This window comes from Nicotiana tabacum, chromosome 4 (genome assembly GCF_000715075.1).
Source record: "Nicotiana tabacum cultivar K326 chromosome 4, ASM71507v2, whole genome shotgun sequence".
NCBI lineage: Eukaryota > Viridiplantae > Streptophyta > Magnoliopsida > Solanales > Solanaceae > Nicotiana > Nicotiana tabacum.
The window spans coordinates 52,868,013-52,890,814 of NC_134083.1; the positions used below are offsets into that span (position 1 = coordinate 52,868,013).

The 22,802-nt window shown below is 38.7% G+C and overlaps 1 protein-coding gene across 1 annotated transcript; it reads left to right on the forward strand.

Moving 5' to 3' along the window:
* Positions 1-19,446: 19,446 nt before the first annotated feature.
* On the forward strand, positions 19,447-21,769 carry LOC107806540 (bidirectional sugar transporter SWEET13-like). The gene is made up of 6 exons (XM_016630713.2): positions 19,447-19,574; positions 19,971-20,007; positions 20,104-20,314; positions 20,429-20,590; positions 20,713-20,832; positions 21,220-21,769. The coding sequence occupies exons 1-6, from the start codon at positions 19,535-19,537 to the stop codon at positions 21,466-21,468; spliced, it is 819 nt and encodes a 272-aa protein (XP_016486199.1). The 5' UTR covers positions 19,447-19,534; the 3' UTR covers positions 21,469-21,769.
* The last annotated feature ends 1,033 nt before the right edge of the window (positions 21,770-22,802 follow it).

Consider the following 22,802-nt stretch of genomic DNA (forward strand, 5'->3'; position numbering starts at 1 on the left):
CGGTCTCCACCGGGTGCAACTTGCTTTCGAGGCGGTGGAGCTTGCTAACTATCTGAAGCCTTTGGCTTCAGAAAAAGACTAGGGGAAGATTTAGACACTCTTGAGAGAGTGTTTGTTGAAAAATGTTATGCATAACGCCGCAACAGTACGACACTTTCTTCTTCTGTTATTTCTTCTACTTTTGAACAAATGTACTCTAAGTTTTGCCTCTTCTTATTTTGTAGGCCAACTTTCTTGCTTCGAAGGGCCTCCAAAGGCTAATTCATGAGAAGGAAGAACTTACTTCTGAATGGGATCCGATTTTGGCTGAACGGGACCAGACTGTTCTCTGCCTCTCGGAACTAGAAACCAAGGCTACCGAGGCCGTTATTTTAGAGGCCCGTTTGCAGCAAAGCCAGCAAGAATTGGTAACCCTTAGCCAGGAAATTGGGCCGCTAAGGGTTAGATTTGATGAAGCCAAGACTAAATGGGTAGAAGTTCAGAACGCTGTTCTTGCTGCAAACGATCGTGAGGCTGCCTCCGCTGAAAGAGTGATTAACTTAGAGGCAGCCTTAAACTCCAAAAGAGTAGAGCTCGCTGCTGTGGTAGCGAAATATGCCTAGTTGGAAGAGAAGTATAGGAAAACTATCGAGCATAATAGGCTCTATAGTTCAACTGTCTGTGAGCTCGATGTTAGTCTCAAATCTGCTAGGTCCGCCCGGGAAAACCTTTCTGCCGAAATCACTCAACTCAAAGAAGAACTCAAGCGCCGAGTGACTTCCCTCATTGTTGAAAAAACTTATTCCATGTATAGCATTAGGAGAAAAACCTTGGAAGAGGCCAAGACTGGTATCATTGACATTGATGACGAAATTGCTAAGGCCCGAGAGCTTGGGTTGGCTGCAAAAAATGGACTCCCGGCGCAGTCTGACGCTAAGGCCCGAGAGCATGTTTTGGTATAAATTTTTAGAAAATGAACTAAAAAACTTCAGCTTATTTAGACTGAAGTTTAGGATAAAACTCATGACAAAATTATAGACAGCACGACAAAACTTCAGCATGTGGCAATGGAGACTGGTCCTCCTTCTGGGCCGGTCATAGATACTGTGATGATAGATGATGATGAAGAAGCTAATGATGAGGGAGATTCTTTACATAGAAGGCAACGATCATCATCATATCAACATGATGCTCAACCTGTTAAGACAGTCATACCAACTGAGGATGATGTCTCGACACTTTGGAGAGAATTTGATTTGGTATGCCAACTCCCGTTCTCGGGCCCCAATTTTTGTGCTCGTTACTGCAAGGCAGAGTACTGGGTCCGTGCCGTCTTTGGTTGGCAAGCATCAAACAACCAACACTGCATTTGATGCAGCTGCTTCATACTCTTCAACTCCATCAGCTTCATCTCCACCTTCACCATCACCAGCAACTGCTATATCATTTATATCTTCATCCACTCTTCAAACAGCGGTTGCTACATCATCTTCATCGGCCGCACCTAACCATGAAGAGGGTATCCCTTCTCCACAGTCCCCGGTTCATGGGAATTTGGGGCAAATTATGCTTCCTCTTCTGAAGATCCACAAAGGAGGAGGAATGTTACCCTTTTGCTTTCCATCGGGTGCAATTTGCTTTCGAGGCCGGTGGAGCTTGCTAACTATCTAAAGCCTTTGGCTTCAGAAAAAGACTGAGAGAAGATTCGGACACTCGTGGGAGAGTGTTTGTTGAACAATGCTATGCATAACGCCGCAACGGTATGGTACTTGCTTCTTCTGTTATTTCTTCTACTTTTGAACAAATGTACTCTAAGTTTGGCCTCTTCTTGTTTTGTAGGCCAACTTATTTTCTTCGGAGGGCCTCCAAAGGCTGATTCGTGAGAAGGAAGAACTTACTTCTGAACAGGATCAACTTTTGGCAGAACGGGACCAGACTGTTCTCTGCCTCTCGGAACTGGAAATCGAGGCTACCGAGGCCGTTATTTTGGAGGCCCGTTTGCAGCAAAGCGAGCAAGAATTGGTAATCCTTAGCCAAGAAATTGGGCCGCTAAGGGTTAGATTTGATGAAGCCAAGGCTAAATGGATAGAAGTTCAGAACGTCGTTCTTGCTGCAAACGATCGTGAGGCTGCCTCCGCTGAAAGAGTGATTAACTTAGAGGCAGGCTTAAACTCCAAAAGAGAAGAGCTCGCTGATGTGGTAGCGAAACATGCCTAGTTGGAAGATAAGTACAGGAAAACTATCGAGCATAATAGGCTCTATAGTTCATCTATCTGTGAGCTCGATGTCACTCTCAAATCTGCTAGGTCCGACCGGGAAAACCTTTCCGTCGAAATCACTCAACTCAAAGAAGAACTCAAGCGCCGAGCGGCTTCTCTCATTGTTGAAAAAACTTATTCTATATATAGCATTAGGAGAAAAACTTTGGAAGAGGCCAAGACTGGTAGCATTGGCATTGATGCCGAAATTGCTAAGTCCCGAGAGCTTGAGTTGGCTGCAAAAAATGGACTCCCGACGCAGTCTAATGCTCCAGGTTCTTCTGATTGCGGTTCTAAGTTTTCGGAAACTTAAGAGGGATCGGAAGATGATGATTCTGAAAACCAAGCTGGGGAAAACGTTGAGCCATCGGTGGAACCAACTCCCGGGGATACGGATACTTCTCTTCCTCATGATTCCGGAGACGTTGTAACTTAGCTTTTTCTTTATTTTTCTATTTTTTACTTTTATCACTCTGACGCGCCCTTGTAAATAAAAACATATTTTTTTCTCAAGTATTCTTGGAGTCTTATTTTCATTTTGAATATTCGTGCAAGTCTTTAACTTTCGTGCTTGCTTAAGTATTCTGTGCATGTTGTTCTGTTCGCACTTTATTATGTGTAATCTTGGATGCTTTTTCTTCGAAGCATTTTGGTTCTGAGAATTATCCCTTTTACATGAGGGTTTCTAATAGTATTTGCGCAAGTTTACTTTTTGCGTCTTTTTCGTATGCAGCTTCGGGTGTATTTTCCCCAGGTGGTATTATGGATTCCAGGCATTGATTCTTCCGGAACCAACCCTTTAAAGTGAGGGTTTTTATAAGAGAGGGCCCTCTTATGTTTACGGTGCTCTTGAAGAGGACGTCTCCTGTTCATTACGGTACAAACATTTGAAGTATTTGTTTAACTTTCAAATGGTAAAATTAACTCATCGTTCAAACAAGAAACAAGATAAAAACAAAAGGATTTCATTTAATTTAATTTATTCTATTTTTAAAAGTACATAAGTATTTTTCTATGCAGAAAAGAAATTGCCATGACTTGTGGCTTTAAAGAAATTGCTATGACTTGTGGCTATCTTGTACAACTTGTTTCTACGGGGCTGGCTGCGCAGTCCCCGATCCCGATGATGTATTATGTTTCTAATTTTTGTTCTCCGGTTGACGTGGCATTCAGTGTTGCCGTAACCTCATATCATTCCCTCCAGTGTTCGAATGCGAAGAATGCGAATTGGAACACTGAAAGCCTTGTATCTTCGAAGATCCAACCAATGAATTGCTAGGTAATCCTTTACTCGATAACATATCTTGTTTCCCATTATGAACCCATGATATCGAGCGAAAGAATACCTAATAATCCTCTAGTGGTTTGTGCTCGTGAACGATCGGGTAACCTCTTTTCGGTAGCAAACTTAACTTCTCGATGGGAATTTGCTATCGAAGAAAAGATTATCTAATCATCCCCGAGTGGAAACTTGCTTGTTTGCCTTGTTATCAAAGGTCTTATCATTGCTGTCTTAGTAGTATGCTTTCCGTCGCTGCCTCGTTAAAAACCTTGCCAGAAAAACCCAATTGGGATAAAAACTGAACGAAGGGAAAAATAGTGCATCACATACTTTCTGTTTGACTGTTGTTCGTCAGGAGTACTATCTTTTATGCTGAGCCACGTTCCAGTTGCTGAGCAACTTGTCTCCATTTTGGTTCTCTAACTCGTTTGATCCTTTCCCAGTGATAGCTGAAACCCGGTAAGGGCCTTCCCATGTTGGGCCTAACTTGCCCGAGTTGAGTTCCCGGGAGTTTTGAGTTACATTCTTCAAGACCAAGTCTCCTACTTTGAAATATCGGAGGTTGGCTCTTCGATTATAATATCGCTCCATTCTTTTCTTTTGAGCCGCTATTCTGACATGCTCCAAGTCCCTGCGCTCCTCGCGCAGCTCCAAGTTAATTAGCATTGCTTCATTATTCGATCCTTCGTTCGCCTCAAAATAACTTAAGGTTGGTTCCCCCACTTCCACCGGTATCAAAGATTCTGCACCGTATATAAGGGAAAAAAGGGTATCTCCCGTGCTTGACTTGGCCATTGTTCGGTAGGCCCATAGAACCCCAGGTAATTCTTCGGGCCAGTTGCCTTTTGCTGCTTCCAACCTTTTCTTGAGGTTTTGAATAATCACTTTGTTTGTTGACTCCGCTTGACCATTTGCGCTCAGATAATAAGGTGAAGATGTAATCCTCTTTGTCTTCAAGTCTTTAAGGAACTTTGTAATTTTTGCGCCGATAAACTGCGACCCATTGTCGCATGCAATCTCTTTTGGTATTCAAAACCTGCAAATTATATTTTTCCACATGATGTTGACCACTTCGCGTTCTCCGATCTTCTGATAAGGTCTTGCTTCCACCTATTTAGAAAAATAGTTAGTCAAAATTAAAAGAAACCTTACCTTTCCAGGAGCCGGTGGCAATGGTCCGACGATGTCCATCTCCCATTTTATGAACGACCACGGGGACAGAACCGAATGCAAGGGTTATGCCGGTTGATGTACTAGTGGTGCGTAGCCTTGGCACTTATCACATTTTCTTATGAAGTCTTTAGCATCTTGTTCCATATGGGGCCAGTAATACCCTGCCCAAACTAATTTCAGCACCAAAGAATTTGCACTTGAATGGTTGCCGCATATTCCTCCGTGGACTTCTCTGAAAGGATTTTCTGTACAATTCGCCTTTCTTGAAGCTATAACGTGCACCACTCTTGATGGTTTGGGGTCTTCGGGCAACTTTCCATGCTCGAGATAATCAATTATTTCGTTTCTCCAGTACCAGACTAAACTAGTCGAATTCACCTCATAGTAACCATCTGTGTCCAAGGCTGAGCTTATCAGTTGTACTATCGTCCTTGATTCCGATCCTTGGATTTCTGTTGATGAACCCAAATTTGCCAATGTATCTGTTTCCGCGTTATCTTCCATCGGGATATGAGTTATTGACCACTCCCGGAATCGTGCCAATAGAGCCTGAACTTTTACCACGTATTGTTGCATACGTTCCTCTTTGGTGTCAAAAATTCCGTAGACCTGATTTACCACCAACTGCGAATCACATTTGATTTCGATGACTTCAGAGTCAAGTCCTCGGGCCAATTCGAGCCCTGCAATCAAAGCTTCATAATCTGCTTCATTTTTAGTTAAAGGAATCGTTTTGATGGCTTTCCTTAAGGTTTCTTTCGAAGGTGTGATTAAGACTATTCCGAGTTCGGACCCTTTTATGTTTGAAGCTCTGTCTGTAAATAAGGTCCAAACTCCCGATGCCGATTCCGACACCATTATTGCCTCCTTAGATGCCAGAGGTAATTGTCCCGAACTGAAGTCGGCCACGAAGTTAGCCAAGACTTGCGACTTAATTGCAGTCCTCAGTTTATACTCTATATAGAATTCGCTCATTTAGACGGCCCATTTGGCCAACTTACACGAGAGCTAGGGTTTATGGAGGATATTTCTCAGAGGGAAAGAGCCACCACAACTATTGAGTGGTATTGGAAATAGGGCCTCAGCTTCCGAGCATCAACTACGAGAGCTAAGGCCAGCTTTTCCAGATGTGGGTAGCGAATTTCTGCTCCCGTTAAAATTTTGCTAACATAATAAATGGGAGATTTCGTACCTTCGTCCTCTCGGACTAAAACTGCACTCACCGCAACTTCTGAAACCGCGAGTTAGGCTAGCAACGCTTCACATTCTTTTGGTTTTAAGAGCAACAGAGGGCTTGACAAATGTTTCTTCAACTCTTTCAAGGCTTGCTGACACTCCGGTGTCTACTCGAAATTATTTTTCTTTTTGAGTAGTGCGAAGAAGTGATGACATTTTTTCGATGAACGGGAAATGAACCTGCTCAAAGCTGCCAATCTCCCTGTGAGCCTTTGGACTTCTTTTACGTTAGACAATTGATCCGGGATGTCCTCTATGGCCTTGATTTTGTCGGGATTTACCTCAATTCCCCTTTGTGATACTAAGAATCCTTGGAACTTATCCGAACTGATCCCGAACGCACACTTCTCGGGGTTAAATTTCATATTATGCTCCCTCAGGATGTCGAATGTTTATTGCAAATTCTTCAAGTGGTCACCTGCATTCAAAGACTTAACGAGGATATCGTCTATATACACTTCCATAGTCTTTCCTATTTGTTTTTCGAACATCTTATTCACGAGATGTTGATAAGTGGCTCCAACATTTTTCTGCCCGAAGGGCATCGCATTGTAACAATATGTACCAAAATTTGTTATAAACGAAGTCTTTTCCTGATATTCTGGGTTTATCTTGATTTGATTGTACCTAGAATAAGCATTGAGGAAACTCATTAACTCGTGCCCGACCGTAGCATCAATCATCTGGTTGATATTTGGCAATGAGAATGAGTCTTTCGGGCATACCTTATTACGATCCTTATAATCTACGCACATGCGAAATTTATTATTTTTCTACTACTACTACATTGGCTAGCCAGTCCGGATATCTTACCTCTCGGATTGAACCAATCTCAAGTAAATGACTTACCTCTTCTTTGACGAATTTATTCCTTGTTTCAGCAATAGGGCGCTTCTTTTGTCTTATCGGAGGTATATTGGAATCCAAGCTTAACTTGTGTACGGCTATCTCCGTTGGGATTTCTGTCATATCTTCGTGTGACCATGCAAAACAATCGGCGTTAATTTTAAGGAATTCAATAAAAGCAGACCTGTGCTCCGGGTGCAGTCCTGTTCCCAAATGGAATTTCCTTTCTAGGAATTCTTCGAACAACACAACCTACTCCAGTTCTTCTGTCATGGACTTCGTCGCGTCCGTCTCTTCAGGTACTTGAAAATACCTTGGTACCTGATATTAATCCGACTCTTCTGTCCCCAGATTATCTTCCTCTAGTCGGGGGCAGGTGTCGGTTTCGGTTCCGATAATTGCTATGCCGCACGTTCCTTTCCTTTGCTACTGGAAACCAAAATTGCATTCATCTCCCTGCTGCCGGCTGATCACCCTTTATCTGTTTGACCCCCTCGGGTGTCGAAAATTTTAACAATCGGTGATATATTGAAGGCATGACTTTCATCTCATGTAGCCATGGTCTCCCTAAGATGATGTTGTACCCCATGTCTCCATCTACTACTTCGAAGAGTGTTTTCTTCATTATTCCCTCAGTGTTCGTGAGCAGCAAAATTTCTCCTCGGGTTGTCACGCTTGCGAGGTTGAATCCGGCGAGGAGTTTTGTAGCTGGGATAATGCTTCCGGTGAGTTTAGCTTGATCCAGTACTCTCCATTGTATGATATTAGCTGAACTTCCTGGATCCACTAAAGCACGTTTAATTTTAAAATCTAACACATTTAAAGAAATTACCAGTGCGTCATTGTGCGGCAGTAGTAATCTGTCTGCATCTTCGTCCGTGAACATGATATCGTCTTTCCGGAGCCTTTTACTATGAGTTATCGACACTTTTGTCTTCTTTGCTGCTGAAATGGTGACCCCATTAATTTCATTCCCTCCGAAGATCATGTTGATCGTTTGGCGTGGAGGTTCTTCTCCTTCTTTCGAGGTTTTCGCATCGCCCTTGTTCCGACCATAGTTGTGTTTAGCTCGATCGCTCAAGAATTCTCTGAGGTGACCATTCTTCAACAACACTGCCACTTCCTCCCGGAGGTGTTGGCAGTCCCCAGTCCGGTGGACGTTAGTGCCATGGTATTCACACCATAAATTGGGATCCCTCTGGCTGGGATCGGATTTCATAGGTCTTGGGAATCGTGCCTCTTTGATATTCCTCATGGACGACACCAACTCTACGACACTGACATTGAAGTTATTTTCTGATAACTTTGGGTAAGAAGAATCTCACGACCCTGAGATTTCTCTATCCTGCAGTGATCTGTTGTTCCGTCCATGATCGATCCTTCTATCAACGGTGAATCTGTCTACCGTCCGGAAGTTCCTGCCACAACCTTATGTACGCTCGTAGGGAAAAAACCGACCTTTCGAAGTCTGTCTATCTGTGTCAGTATCATTTTTTATTTTTTCTTTGTTCTTCTACCGTCCTTTGGTCGACGATGGAAAGCCAACTTGATCATCTTCGATCCTTATTTTTGACTCGTACCAGTTGTGGACGTCCCCCCAAATCATCGCTTGGAACTCGAGCAGACTTTCCTTCAACTTCCGAAAAGTGTTCGAACTTCTCGGATTTAAACCTTTGGTGAATGCTTCAGCTACCCATTCATCCGGGACCGCCGTTAGTAACATCCTTTCCTTCTGGAACTGGATGACGAACTCTCGTAATAACTCGGATTCTCCCTACACGATCTTGAATATGTCGGTCTTTCGGGCCTGTATCTTTCTAGCACCGGCATAAACCTTGATGAAAGAATCCACAAGCATCTCAAAGGAATCTATGGAATGCTCGGGCAATAGTGAATACTACGTTAAAGCTCCCCTCGTGAGAGTCTCACCAAATTTCTTCAGCAACACATACTCGATTTTGTGAGGAGCCAAATTATTTCCTTTCACTGCTATTGTGTAAGTGGTAGTGTGCTCCTGTGGATGTGAAGTTCCGTCATACTTCGGCACCTCGGGCATTTTGAATTGCTTCGGGATTAATTCTGGGGCCGTACTCGGCTTGTACGGTAATTGAATATACTTCTTCGAATTCGGGCCTTTCAATACCGGTGGCGCGCCCGAGATTTGATCTATGCGGGCATTTACTTCTTTCATGAACCGTAAAAGTTCCTCCTTGAATGGGTCGTTATCGTTGTTGAGGCCGGATCTACTCCCCTCTGTGTCGTTTGGTTTGCGGGAACCTCGAGAGGAATTGGATTTCCCCTGTTCGTATTATTTGAAGCACCTGATAGCGCCTGCTTTAGTTCCGTCATAACCTGATCCTCCCCTCACTGCACCCGCTACATGCTCCTCATCAGCATCATCAGGAGTCCTCTCCCTAACCAGTCGAGGATATCGCCCGTCATGCGTCGGTGTGACGTCGTTCTCCTTATTGCGAGTGTCACTGATTGTATTCTCGAAATGAGGCTACTCCCCTTGAATTTCAGGGTTGCGTGTGCCGTTAATAGTGTTATCTGCCATTTCTTTTGTAATTTTTGCTAAGACAAAAATGATCAAACTTGTTAGTAAAAAAGGCAAGGATCAATTTAATTGCACGTCAGTCTAGGCCCCGCGGTGGGAGCCAAACTGTTTACCCGAAAAACGGTACAGTTGAAGTTGTTCGTAGTTTTTAGACAAGTGAATTAATTTGATCCAAAAAGTAATGAAATAATTGATGAAATACGAAATACTTAGCCTTAGAATGTAGATGAAATAATAGAGCTAATGAGTCCGGGAACAAGGCTTTCGAGCACAACAATGATAAGATCAAAAGCGAGAGAATAAAGTTGTATTAAAATGCTGTATAGAATGTAGCGTAAGTTAGCCATAAAATTCGTGTCCTTTACAATGATAACTGAGCTCTCTATTTATAGCTATGTCTAGGGAAGGAAGTCCTAGGATCATGCCCTTCTTTAATGTCAATTATGAGAGCCATTGATGAAGATATAACGTCAGACATAAATGCCAAATTCCTTGTAGCGGGCCATCATCCTTAATGCTGTAAAATATTCTGTATTAAATGTTACCGGGCACAAATCATTTAATACTATTTTTATGATCGTTATTCCTTCCGGTGACAAACGGAATAGCTATGTTCGGTGGCCACCTCCATCTTGTATTCCACGTGTCTTTCCTTTAAGCGGCCACGTGTCATATCATATTTTTCCCTATACAACTTCTTTTTCAATAATTACAGTAAATTATTACTGGAATTATCATCAGAAATAGAGAAAAAAGAGAAAATCTCTCTGTTCAAAGGCTAACATCTGGTCAGCCTTAAGATCAGAGTACACTACTAGAAATTTGCTAAAAACCGACCAAAAATACCGACCAACGTTGGTCGGTTATGGCAAATTACCGACCAAAACGCGACCATTACGGTGTGGACGGTGTTTTGATGGTCGGAATGGCTTACCGACCAAAGTTGGTTGGAAATTACTGACCAACTTTGGTCGGTATATTAAAACGACCATCTGACAAGTTTAATTACTTACCGACCAACTTTGGTCGGAAACATATTTTATTAATTTAATTTTACCGACCAAAGTTGGTTGGTTTAACTAAATTATGTTTTTTTTATTAATTATTAAAATTAAAAAAAACCGACCAACTTTGGTCGGTAATTGAAAATATATATTTTTTAAAACTAATTAAAATTAAACATTACCGACCAACTATGGTCGGTAATCTCAACAATGCAAGCAAAATACCGACCAAAGTTGGACGGTAGTCTTGCATTCTGGGAATTCAACGTTCATTAATCGACCAACTTTGGTCGGTATTTTGGAATAATTTATTTTTTTTTATTAAAAACTGACCATCGTTGGTCGGTTTTTCTGGGATTAATTTTGGCATAAAATGCCTGTTTTGGCAGCTAAACCACCTGCCAGCATACCAATACAACAACACAACAACAACAACAACAACACAACAACAACAACAACAACAACAACAACAACAACAACAAAAACACAACAACAACAACACAACAACAACAACAACAACAACAACACAACAACAACAACAACAACAACAAAAATACAACAACAACAACAACAACACAACAACAACAACAACAACAACAACACAACAACAACAACAACAACAACAACAACAACAACAACAACAACAACAACAACAACACAACAACAACAACAAAACATTCAATAAATACTTTAAAACTAACAAATTAAAGTTCAATTGAACATAAAAATCCAAAACCAAGTTAAAACTAATTACAACTAGTTCAAAACTGGTTCTATTTGTCTAGTTCAAAGTATATAAAAGTCAAGGGGTGTTTTGTACAACATCATCATCACCGTCTGATGAACTTTCATCTACAAGACGATATAGAGAACGGTCTTGTGGAGGACGGGAAGCACGATCACGGGGAGGACGGGAGGAACAATCACGAGCAGGGCGGGAGGAACGATCACGTGGAGGTCGACCCTCTGGAGATGACTCACGAGATCGGGGCAACGGAAAAGCTCCACTAGATAGGAGAGTTCTGATCTGAGCTTGCATGCCAAGGAATTGAGCATCTCTAAGCCTTTCTTTTTCCTTGGCCGCTTCTAGCTCTGATGTGAGCTTTGTCACTGTCTCCCGCATAGCGGAGAGGCTCTCCCTATTAAGTTGCTCGCCATGCGAGGAAGTCCCCATTCCTCGCATTCCACACTTATATCGATGGAAGTTTTTAGTAGGAAGCCCGTATACCTTCCCCCATTTTGGACCGCCAACAGACTCCAACCATATTCTTTCAGCATCCTCGTCCGAAGGTTGGGTTGGCTCACCCGATTCACCAGCTGGATGACTACGGATGAATTCCTCCACATTACTTTGGTAGCGACCCTATATTATTTTAAATTAAATCAGTATTTTAAGTTGCTTATAAAAGTAAATTATAATACTTAAATAAAATTGAAAGATTACATATGCAGTCGAGGCCCGGTCCTTGACCCACCTATCTTGATCCCCCTCTTTCTTCTTCTTCACAACATGTGTCTCCTTGAATAGCTCATCATGACTCATTGGACGCCCATACTTCTTTTCTTGAAAATAAATTAATTTAGTTAATAAACAGAATAGATATACTTAGAAAAGTAAAATAATTTAAGCAATTACGTACCAAACTTCTTTTTATTGTCCCTAGGCTGATCGCACCTCCAGTGTGCAAGGAGCCTCCCTTCTCGGATGCGCGAGCTTTCTTTCCTTTTTCGCTCCTCTCTAAGAACTCTGCGGTAAGCCATTGCCTTTTCAAATCATTCCACAAATTCTCAAGTAACCAGCCAGGCCTCTTGTTCTTCTTTCTAGCATCCGAGAAAGCATCCGCCAATCTCTTGCGAGCTTTATGATGAAAATTTGTAGCCACTTCCGTGCTATAGCGGTCTTCCCATACACACTTGCTCTGTATTTTAAAAGTTAAATATTAGATGGAAACATCATAAATATAAATTATTAAACTGTTTAAAAGAACATTTATACCTTAAATTGATTGAAAATTTGCTCCTTCAGTGAGAATGGGCAATCAGTCCAAGTCGCATAAGGGCCATCATAAAGCTTTCTGATGGCATTGGTGATTATCCTCGTAGTTTTATTACCCGGCCTGAACCTGCAATTTAACAATAAAAACACATTAATATCTTAGTAAAAATGTTACAAATCAATAGACGCAAAAATAATGAATAACACTTACCCATCACCCTCAGGGACTATGATGATCCTGCCATATCGATCATAATGCACTACCTCGTCATCACCATCCGAAGCATGTGTATCAGATGCATGTGAAGACGGTGTAGGCGGGTCAGAGCTAATGCCTCCCAGGCGAAGGCCTGCAATAGATGGAGTCGATGATGAAGATGGTTGCGATCCCTGTGACTGCGACATAGCTGGATGCGACCCAAGTGGATGTGATACCGATGGCTGTGACCCGAGTGGCTGTGACCCGAGTGGCTGTGACATGGGTGGATGCGATCCATGTGGCTGTGATATGTAGGGATGTGATCCATGTGGATGTGATGCAGATGGCTGTGAGGCAGCTGGACTGTATGTCGGACGTATAGTCCTGTGGCCCTGTGATAGAAGACTGGATGTCTGAATGAAGGTGTACGGCTCGTGATGCTGTGGCAGCTCAGTATAGCCGTGTGGTGGAGGATAAGACATAGGCATCTCTGAAAAAGGTGGACAAGAGGGAGTATTATTTTCTACCCTCCTCTTTCCCTTCCTACCCTTTTCTCGACCCCGAGAACTAGTAGGGTCATTGTTACCTTGACCCTTGCCTGCCATCTGCATAATATAATACATATTTAGATTGAAACATATAAGAAACTAGCTATAAAATGAGAGTGGTTTAAAAAACCAACTTTTTAATCCTCATCGATGTATTGTTCCTCGTCCGAGAATTCTTCGTCCTCACTTGTTTGAGCTTCATCAGTTGATTCCTCGTCCTCATTTTCTATAATTGTTACTTCATTTATATCAACTTCTTCCAATATGCGTTCAGGATGTTCCAAATCATTTTCTAACTGATCGTCCACTATTTGGTGAATATTGGAGATATCGTTTTGATATGCAACATCTAACACATTCTCGACTTCCACCCTACCTACAGGCTTGTGCAGTTTCCTTTGCAAGATAGGCTTCGCATATAGATCCTTCAATCTTATTCCTCTGCTTAACAAATTGTTTGCATTTGCCAATTGTCCTACATAATCTCATGTTAGCCAATAACATTCAAATAAAATAGAATAGTACATCAAACTTATAATATTACCTCTCAAAGGGATACATCCATCTGCATTGAACAGGCCCTCCAAGTCGTGCCTCGTGTACAAGGTGTATTGGAAGGTGTTCCATCACATCAAAGAAACCACATGGGAATATTTTTTCCATCTTACTAGAAATTACAGGGATGTTCTGGTCCATCCGAAGTAGGTTTTCTTCCCTTAATGTGGTAGAACACAAGTCTTTGAAAAACAAACTAATCTCTGTGATGGGTTTCCAGATTCTTTCAGGCAAACCACAAAATGCAATAGACACTAAGGTCTCCATGAAAACATGGCAGTCATGACTTTTCAAATGGCTCAACTTCCCTACCTCCATATCTACTTTTTTTCCAAGATTCGACGCATAACCCTCAGGCATCTTTAATTTCGTAACCCAATCACAAATTTGTCGTCTTTCCTCCAAAGTGAATGTGTAACTTGCTTTGGGCTTGAACACCTTACCATTGTTTGCTGTCTGCAAGTATAATTCAGGCCGCCTGCAATATTCTTGTAAGTCCATTCTAGCCTTCGGGTTATCTTTTGTCTTACCTTTAACATCCATCACTATGTTGAACAAATTATCAAAATAATTCTTCTCAATATGCATGACATCAAGGTTGTGTCGGAGAAGATTATCCTTCCAATAAGGCAACTCCCAAAATATACTCTGTTTTGTCCAATTATGATTAATACCATATCCGGGGAATCTATAAGGTGGAGCCTCAGTAACTTTACTGAAGTTCTGGACCCTCTCCCAAATTTCCTCACCTGAAAGTATCGGAGGTGGAGAATCATATTCCACTTTATTCTTTTTGAATGCATTTTTCATCCTTCTAAACTCATGATCATCAGGCAAGAATTGACGGTGACAATCAAACCATGATTGCTTTCGGCCATGTTTCAAAGTGAACGCTTTACTATTTTTCATGCAGTAAGGACAAGCTAGCTTCCCAGCAGTCCTCCACCCAGACAACATTCCATACGCAGGAAAATCATTAATAGTCCACATTAAATTAGCACGCATATTAAAATTCTGCTTGGTTGATATGTCATATGTTTCAACACCATCATACCACAATTGTTTTAGCTCATCAATCAAAGGTTGCAAATATACATCAATAAAACTTTTCGGATTACGTGGACCGGGGATAATACAATTTAAGAATATATATGGACTAGTCATACACAACTCAGGTGGTAGATTATAAGGTGTAAGAAAGACAGGCCAACATGAATATGGTGTCGCAGATATAGAAAAAGGCGTGAAGCCATCGGCACACAGACCTAACCGAATGTTCCTTGGTTCACTAGCAAAATCTGGATATGTCCTATCAAAGTGCTTCCAAGCTTCTCCATCTGAAGGATGACACATAACACCAGGTGGTCTTCTATTTTCAAAATGCCATCTCATATGAGGAGTAGAACTCATCGACGCATATAACCTCTTTAACCTAGGTATAAGAGGTAAATAATGCATTGCCTTGACAGCGACCATATTCCCGCTGGAAAGCCTCTTGAAACGAGGCGTTTCGCAAAATTTACAACTGTCTAAAGTTGCATCATCTTTATAATATAACATGCAACCATCTTCACAACAATCAATTCTCATTGACGAAAGTCCTAACTTAGAAACCAATCTCTTCGCCTTATAGAAATCACCAGGTAAGTTGATATTAGGGTCAACTAGTTCACTCATAAGGTCAATGAAACAGTCCATGGCTGCTTGAGAAATATTCCAATTAGATTTGATACTTAGTAATCTAACTGCAACAGACAGCTCAGAGTGCGGACTTCCTTCACGTAGTGGATGACTAGCTTCCTCTAACTGTTCATAAAAACGTTTTGCGTCATCATTAGGAGTTTGTTCAACATTTTCATTGGGCTCACCCCCAAAAGCATCCGCAACCATATCCTGAATTCTAGAATCAAGATTTGTATTCTCCACCGACCTACTACTTTCACCAACAACCATGTTATGAAATATCCCACGGCTACCATCGATCTCTCCATGATTCGTCCACACAAAGTAATTCTCTATAAACCCCTTCCTATAAAGATGAAGCTTAACTTCCTCTGATTTTTTAAACTTCATACAATCGCACCTGACACAAGGGCATCTAATTACTCCTTCCCTTTGGTATGGTGGAAGTGACATTGCATGTCTAATAAAGTCATCAACCCCTTCTACAAAATCCTCCCGCAATCCCCGCCAATTAGGATAATTTCTATTGTACATCCAAGTACGATGTTCCATCTATACAAATAAAACAAGAATAAATTAATTTATTCTATAATTATAAATTAATTATATCTTTTTTAGTTAATTCAAGATAATTATTTTTTCCTAATAACACCAATTTATATCCTAAAAGTTCAATTCATATCCAAAAGGTCTAATTCATATCTTAAAAGTTCAAATCATATCCTAAAAGTTCAATTCACAAGAACAAATCCTAAAAACTAAAATTTCAATTCATATCCTACGAGTTTAAACATAAACTAACTAAACTAAAGAAATTCAACCCATACCCTAAAAGTTCGATTCACAAGAACAAATTAATTTATTCTACAATTATAAATTAATTATATCTTTTTTAGTTAATTCAAGATAATTATTTTTTCTAATTACACCAATTTATATCCTAAAAGTTCAATTCATATCCAAAAGGTCCAATTCATATCTTAAAAGTTCAAATCATATCCTAAAAGTTTAATTCACAAGAACAAATCCTAAAAACTAAAATTTCAATTCATATCCTACGAGTTTAAACATAAACTAACTAAACTAAAGAAATTCAACCCATACCCTAAACTAAACTAATTCATAAATAATTGACTAATTAACAAAACTAATTAGTTAATAAAACTAATTAACAAAACTAATTAAAACAAGACCTAAACCCTAATCCTCAATAAAATGCAATGTTCAAATAATTAAAACACTAATCAATTGAAACTAATTCATAACTAATTAACAAAACCTGGAAATAATAAATAAATGGGTTGTAATTCAAACCTAGAATTTGTAGGAGATGGAGAAGGAGATCGAGGGGCGGCAGTGGCAGTGGCAGAGGCGACGGCTGGACGGCGAGGCGACGGCGAGGGGAGGCCTGGACGGTGAGGGGGAGGGGCTGGGAGAAGGAGAGAAGGGAAGGAAGAAGAGGGAAAAATTTCAGAGAAATGGGGGTTTCCCCCGTTTTTTACTTCTCTGATTTTAGAATTACCGACCAAAGTTGGTCAGTAATTTTGGTCGGTACATTAAGTGCTGACCGTTTGACCAAAAACCGACCAACTTTGGTCGGTTTTTTTATTTAAAAAAAATTTAAAATCTTTAACCGACCAACGTTGGTCGGTAATTTTAAATATAAATTCTTAAATATTATAAAATATTTAAGAATAATAAAATAATTATTAAAATTTAAAAAATTGGATCCAAATTACCGACCAACGTTGGTCGGTAATCCAAAATTTTCTTGTCTGACCAGCTATTGACCAATTTACCGACCAACGTTGGTCGGTATTTTGTTTAAAAAAAATATAAATGTTTTTTTCCCAGTTTGCGTCCAACCTGGACGGTTTTTGGTCGCATTTTTTGACCGACCAACGTTGGTCGGAAATAGTTGGTCGATTTTTAGCAGATTTTTAGTAGTGGTAGCTTACATTGCGCATAATTAAGAACGGAAAAAATTAAGGTGCCCTTTACTTCCTTTTATTCTCCGGTTTGTTTCTTACTTATGGATTGATGGTAGAGGTACTGTACCATTAGAGCGAGCCGCACGCTAGAGATTTATTTTAATACGGCAAACAAATCTTGATATGTTATTCTATCGATGGAAAGATTATCAAGTAATTGAATGTTATCTTCCTCATGTAATAGACAACCAACTATCGCACATACTATTTCAAAAATCAATCCTAACTTGTTCAAAGGTTCGGTAAAGTACCTTTAATGGCAACAAATTAAATATTCCCATCTTTATTTATAATTCTTCGTAGAAATGCAGACTAACCCGATTTTGGGTAAAAGAAGAAGAACGAATAGGGTTTCTGCATTACTTATGTTTTTTTATTTTAAAAAACCAATTGCGTATTTTATTCATCTTCCAATAGGTAGTACAGATGATTTGAGGAAGTTACCTATGTTAGAGGCGTAAATTTGTGGAGTTTTCATGAGAGCATGTGGTGCCACATGTATCGACAAAGACAGTGACTCTTTTGTGAGTTATGAATCGGGTGATGACAGGTGGCAGTCAAAAAAGCAATAGAGATAGAGCGCAATACCATTTTGCTGATGACAATTTACAGGTTCGTCTGGAAATTAATGTGTTCAATGATAGGCTAAGTAGTCGAATAATCAGAGTTGTATCGCAGTTTTCTCCGCAGCTACGTTATGTATAGTACTTTTCTAATGACAGCTACGGACTTAGGGGGTTTATTTAAGTGCTGTTAAATATTCAAAAGGAAAGTTATACTGCTATGTGTTCGAGCACCTGAAGGGCCATTCAGAAAAAGAAAAAATGGGAAAGGGGAGTTCACGTCATACAATTATCTGAAATCGGCTGAAAGTGCAAAATTATTGGTGTAAAAAAATAAAAAAACTGGCGTAATGACTGTCCATTTCACACGGTCAATAAATAAGTATACTAGTATATATTTTTTTCCCTTTCTAGACTAGAGTTAATAGTTTTGCAAGTTCACCAGATATTAGATCTTCTAATCCAAGACTAAAATCGAGTTCTTGCAGAAAATTTTCTATAAACCTAATTGATAGAAATATAATTTCTTGACCTAGCAAAAAATACATGTTAGTATGGAAAGCTAGCTAGTCAAAGAAATGAGCTAAATGTCTTGACACAGAAGAGCAAGTCAAACAAATGGCCAATCGTTTGGCAAATGATCAAAGTGATGTGATTTAATGTCTAAAGTGTTAGAAAATAAGTCACTTGGTCGCGTAAATATCTTGGAAATTACCCATTATTAATTAGCTTGTAAGATGTTATATCATTTCTTTGTATCGTGCTTTAATTTAAATAATTTAGTTATACTGCAGATATGCTTTCTTAATTTTTTAACGCTTTGGAATTTACCGTTTCTATTAGATTTCAGGATGAAAGCACTAACATGCGGAATTTCGTTCATCTAGGGATTAAAAAGTTTTTTAAGAAATAGAAAAAGAAAAAGAAATACTTGGGAACAAAAGGCTTAGACACTGGGTTCAAAATACCAAAAATTTGAAATTTCCTAGGTCAAAATGGTTCGGCGACGCAATTGAAATTCTTTTAAAAAACAAAACATCCTCTGCTGAAACTACATGGACTAAAAGTTCAACTCTCCAAAATTCGAATGCCACGAAATGCTATGCCCCATTTTAAAAAAAAATTGTTTTTCTGGAGTTGCCGAGGAGATGGGAATGGGGGAAAAGGAGATAATAATCTATGCAGTTTTCCAGCCAGTTTTTGTTTTTAACCACCTAGTGGATGCTAATATGGTGTCAGCATTAGAAGAAACTAATTCATGATTTAAGTTTTATAGGTTCAATTTTTAGATTTTTAATATTAAATATATTATATTTTAAAGTTATGAGTTAATATTTGTTGAAGTATTTGTTAAGTATAATTATAATAAATTTTAACACTAATATTTATATTTATGCTCTGCGTCAACAGTATTATATTCATATGAACTCGTCACCTTAACGCATCCATCCCTAAGCATTTGTAGTGCTAAAGTAACTATTGCATGCCACATATGCATAAACTCCTCATGTAGTAAACATTCCAAGCCTTCACTATAAATATGTGATAGTAACTATTGTTTTATCAACAGAAGAGCTTGGGTAGCCTTTAGATTTTACTCTATCTTAATTACCCTAGCTTTTCTGCCTTTGAGAGGAGAAGAAGACGAAGAAAAGCCTGAAGAGATGGCAAACCATCCTTTGATCTTTGCCTTTGGCATTTTGGGTAAATTAAACGTCTAGCTTATATATCTAGTAGCCATATCTTCCCCTATATATTTTTCACAGCATTCACCCATATTTATATTTGCATCTTACTCAGTTCAAGCAAGTTGGCGTCTCTATACTGCTTTAGAAAACTATAGTATAAGTTTTCTTACTAGTATCACCTAGACTACAAAAAAATTCAGCCAAAACCTTTGTTTTCTAGGAGTATTTTGTTTTCGTTTCTCAAATATATTCCTACATTCCAGTAGGAGGAAGAATATCTTTAACAAAAATAAAAAATAAAAAATTAATTACATATGCATGAAACTAGAATAAATTTGTTTGAGGAATAGAAAAAAAAGAAAAGAAATTGTCGAGAAGTAATTAATGCATTTCCATTCTGACAATGTTGCAGGTAACATATTCTCCTTCATGGTGTTTATTTCGCCAGTGTAAGTTTTTTCTCGAAAATTAAATTAGACGTAAGCTTTATTATATCTTACCAACAACTAAAAATTAATTATTATTTTTTAACATCTGATTCGCAGACCTACATTTTATGGGATCGTTAAGAAGAAATCAGCGGAAGGGTTTCAATCGGTGCCGTATGTTGTTGCATTATTTAGTTCAATGCTTTGGATTTACTATGCAATGGTTAAGACGAATGAAACCCTTATCATCACCATCAACTCCTTTGGCTGCATTGCGGAGACTATATATGTTGCTATTTATTTTGCTTATGCGACTAAAAAAGCAAGGGTATGCACAACTTCAATTTTGTGCCTATAGATTATACTCCTAGTATTTATTTCGTTATGTTTTAGTTATTGTTACACAGTTTCGTGGATTGTGAAATTTGGAATGGTTTTGCAGATGCAAACACTGAGACTTGTCCTACTGTTGAATTTCGGTGGCTTTGGATTGATTCTTTTCCTTACCCAAATTTTATGCAAAGGACCAAAACGAGCTGAAGTTGTTGGATGGATTTGCATGGCGTTTTCTATTAGTGTATTTGTAGCACCTCTAAGCATTATGGTAACTAACCAAAGAACTCTACCAAAGATAGTATAACTCTTTGATTATTTTAATTATGATAATTAGGTATTTAATGCGAAGACAACTCTCTCTGACGCTATTTCATTATGTTAAATTTGTAGGGGCGGGTAATACGGACCAAAAGTGTGGAGTTCATGCCATTTAACCTGTCGTTAACCCTTACACTTAGTGCTGTAATGTGGTTTTTATACGGTTTACTTTTGAGGGACATCTATGTCACGGTAATTATATTATCGCTCTCTTTAACTTTTAAGCCTACCGTGGAATAGCGTTCAGTAAGATAGTTTGTGGTCATATTATTAAATAGTTAAAAGTACAATACCAAACATGGGTACCAAACTATTGTAAATATATCAACATAAATTTAATTATTTTTATTTACTAACAATATAAAAGACATTTACATGCACATGCGGCGTGACAAGGCGGGATATATATATATATATATATATATATATATATATATATATATATATATATATATATATATAACATGTCTATAACACGTTAAATTATACTGATATCGTCCATGTTAACATTAGTATGATGTACCTAATGTTTGGTTCCTCGACCAATTGGCTGTTCTTCCCCACGTAATAAAAGAACAGGTACCAAATATTGCGGGAATCATACTTGGAATGCTCCAAATGGTATTATATGGAATATACAGAAACGCCAAGCCAAATGAGGCAGAAGAGAAGAAACTACCCACGGTTGTGAAGCTGGAGGAGCAGCAGCCTACAACAGTTAATTCTGAGGTTAATCCAGTTAGTTTCCCATCCACGGACAGTACTGAAAATGAAGATGCTAAAGATGGTAAAAATCTTGAAGTCGCACAAATTAATTCTCCAGTGTAAGAGACTTTAAAAGCAAGACAATAATATTGGAAGTGCTACTAAGTGCTAATTAATCCCTTGTTGGAAGCCCTTTATGCAAGGTTTTCTTAATTCGATTAAAAACTGGGCTTCAACTCTGTTGTATCTATAAGTTAATTAATCTTGTGTAAACTCTTTATTTCCTAACTTTTGCACCTTAGTGTTGCAATTGTAAGTATTTTGGGATTTAGAGATCCCTCTAGGAGTTATACTTTCAGACATATCGCTGAAACTCCTATCAATATCATGTATGAGTTTGCATATATAACTTTATTTCGTATATTTATTTATTGCAATTGTAAGTATTTATGAGTTCTCATGATTATTTTTTTACTTTAATTGCAATTAATTTTATAATATTAAATATATCCCCTTTAGCACAAGAAAAGGAAAGGATAATACAATGTAGAGGGAGAAATTTCATTATTGTTATAAGAAATATCAAATTATGGTGGATGTATATTCTTCCTCCATGATCTTCAACCCAAATGCTTAATGACATATTCATTGACGTATTTTCTTCACTTTTCATGCCTATATAAAGGTCTTGTAATAGATAAGAAAATACACACAATTAAAGAAGAAATAAGAATCTCTACTCTCTTTCTCTCTATATCTCTTAGCTTGTTTTTTCTTGTTCTATATTGTTACTTTGAGTTATATTTTATAACATGTTATCAGCACGAGACTCTATCGTCTCAAGAAGCTCTTTGAGAAGACTAAGCAAATATGGATATCTCTCAAAGTAAACTTGGATCAAAGTTCAATTGTAAAAATATTTGCTTAATTAATTCATGTACGACACATACAATATTCAAAGAGAAGAAATATTTCTCTCATTTAAGTATGTGTAAGGCAGATTTTACTACAATTTCTGGTAGTAGTAACCTAATTGAAGGCTCTGGAAGAGCTACTATAACTCTGTCTAATGAAACCATACTTGTCATAGAGAATGCAATGTTCTCCTCCAAGTCCAAGAGGAACTTATTGAGTTTTAAAGATATCCGTCGAAATGGATTTCATATTGAGACAATAGATGAGAATAATCTCGAATATCTCATCATTACCAAGAATGTCTCTGGCCAGTAAAGGGTTATTGAGAAGTTCCCATCTTTATCTTGTGGCCTGTATTGGACAAGAATTAGTGCAATTGAGGCATATTCTATCGTAAACTAAAAGGTTACCGATTCCAATACTTTTGTACTTTGGCATGATCGATTGGGACATCCTAGATCAATTATGATGAGACAAATTATAGAAAACTCAAATGGGCATCCATTAAAGAATTTAAAGATTCTTTTAAATAATAAATTTTT

Coding starts and splice junctions, on each gene's coding strand:
- LOC107806540 (XM_016630713.2), top strand. CDS start 19,535: ATGGCAAACCATCCTTTGATCTTTGCCTTTGGCATTTTGG. Junction 19,575..19,970: donor CTTTGCCTTTGGCATTTTGG/GTAAATTAAACG, acceptor ACAATGTTGCAG/GTAACATATTCTCCTTCATG. Junction 20,591..20,712: donor TAGCACCTCTAAGCATTATG/GTAACTAACCAA, acceptor TTAAATTTGTAG/GGGCGGGTAATACGGACCAA.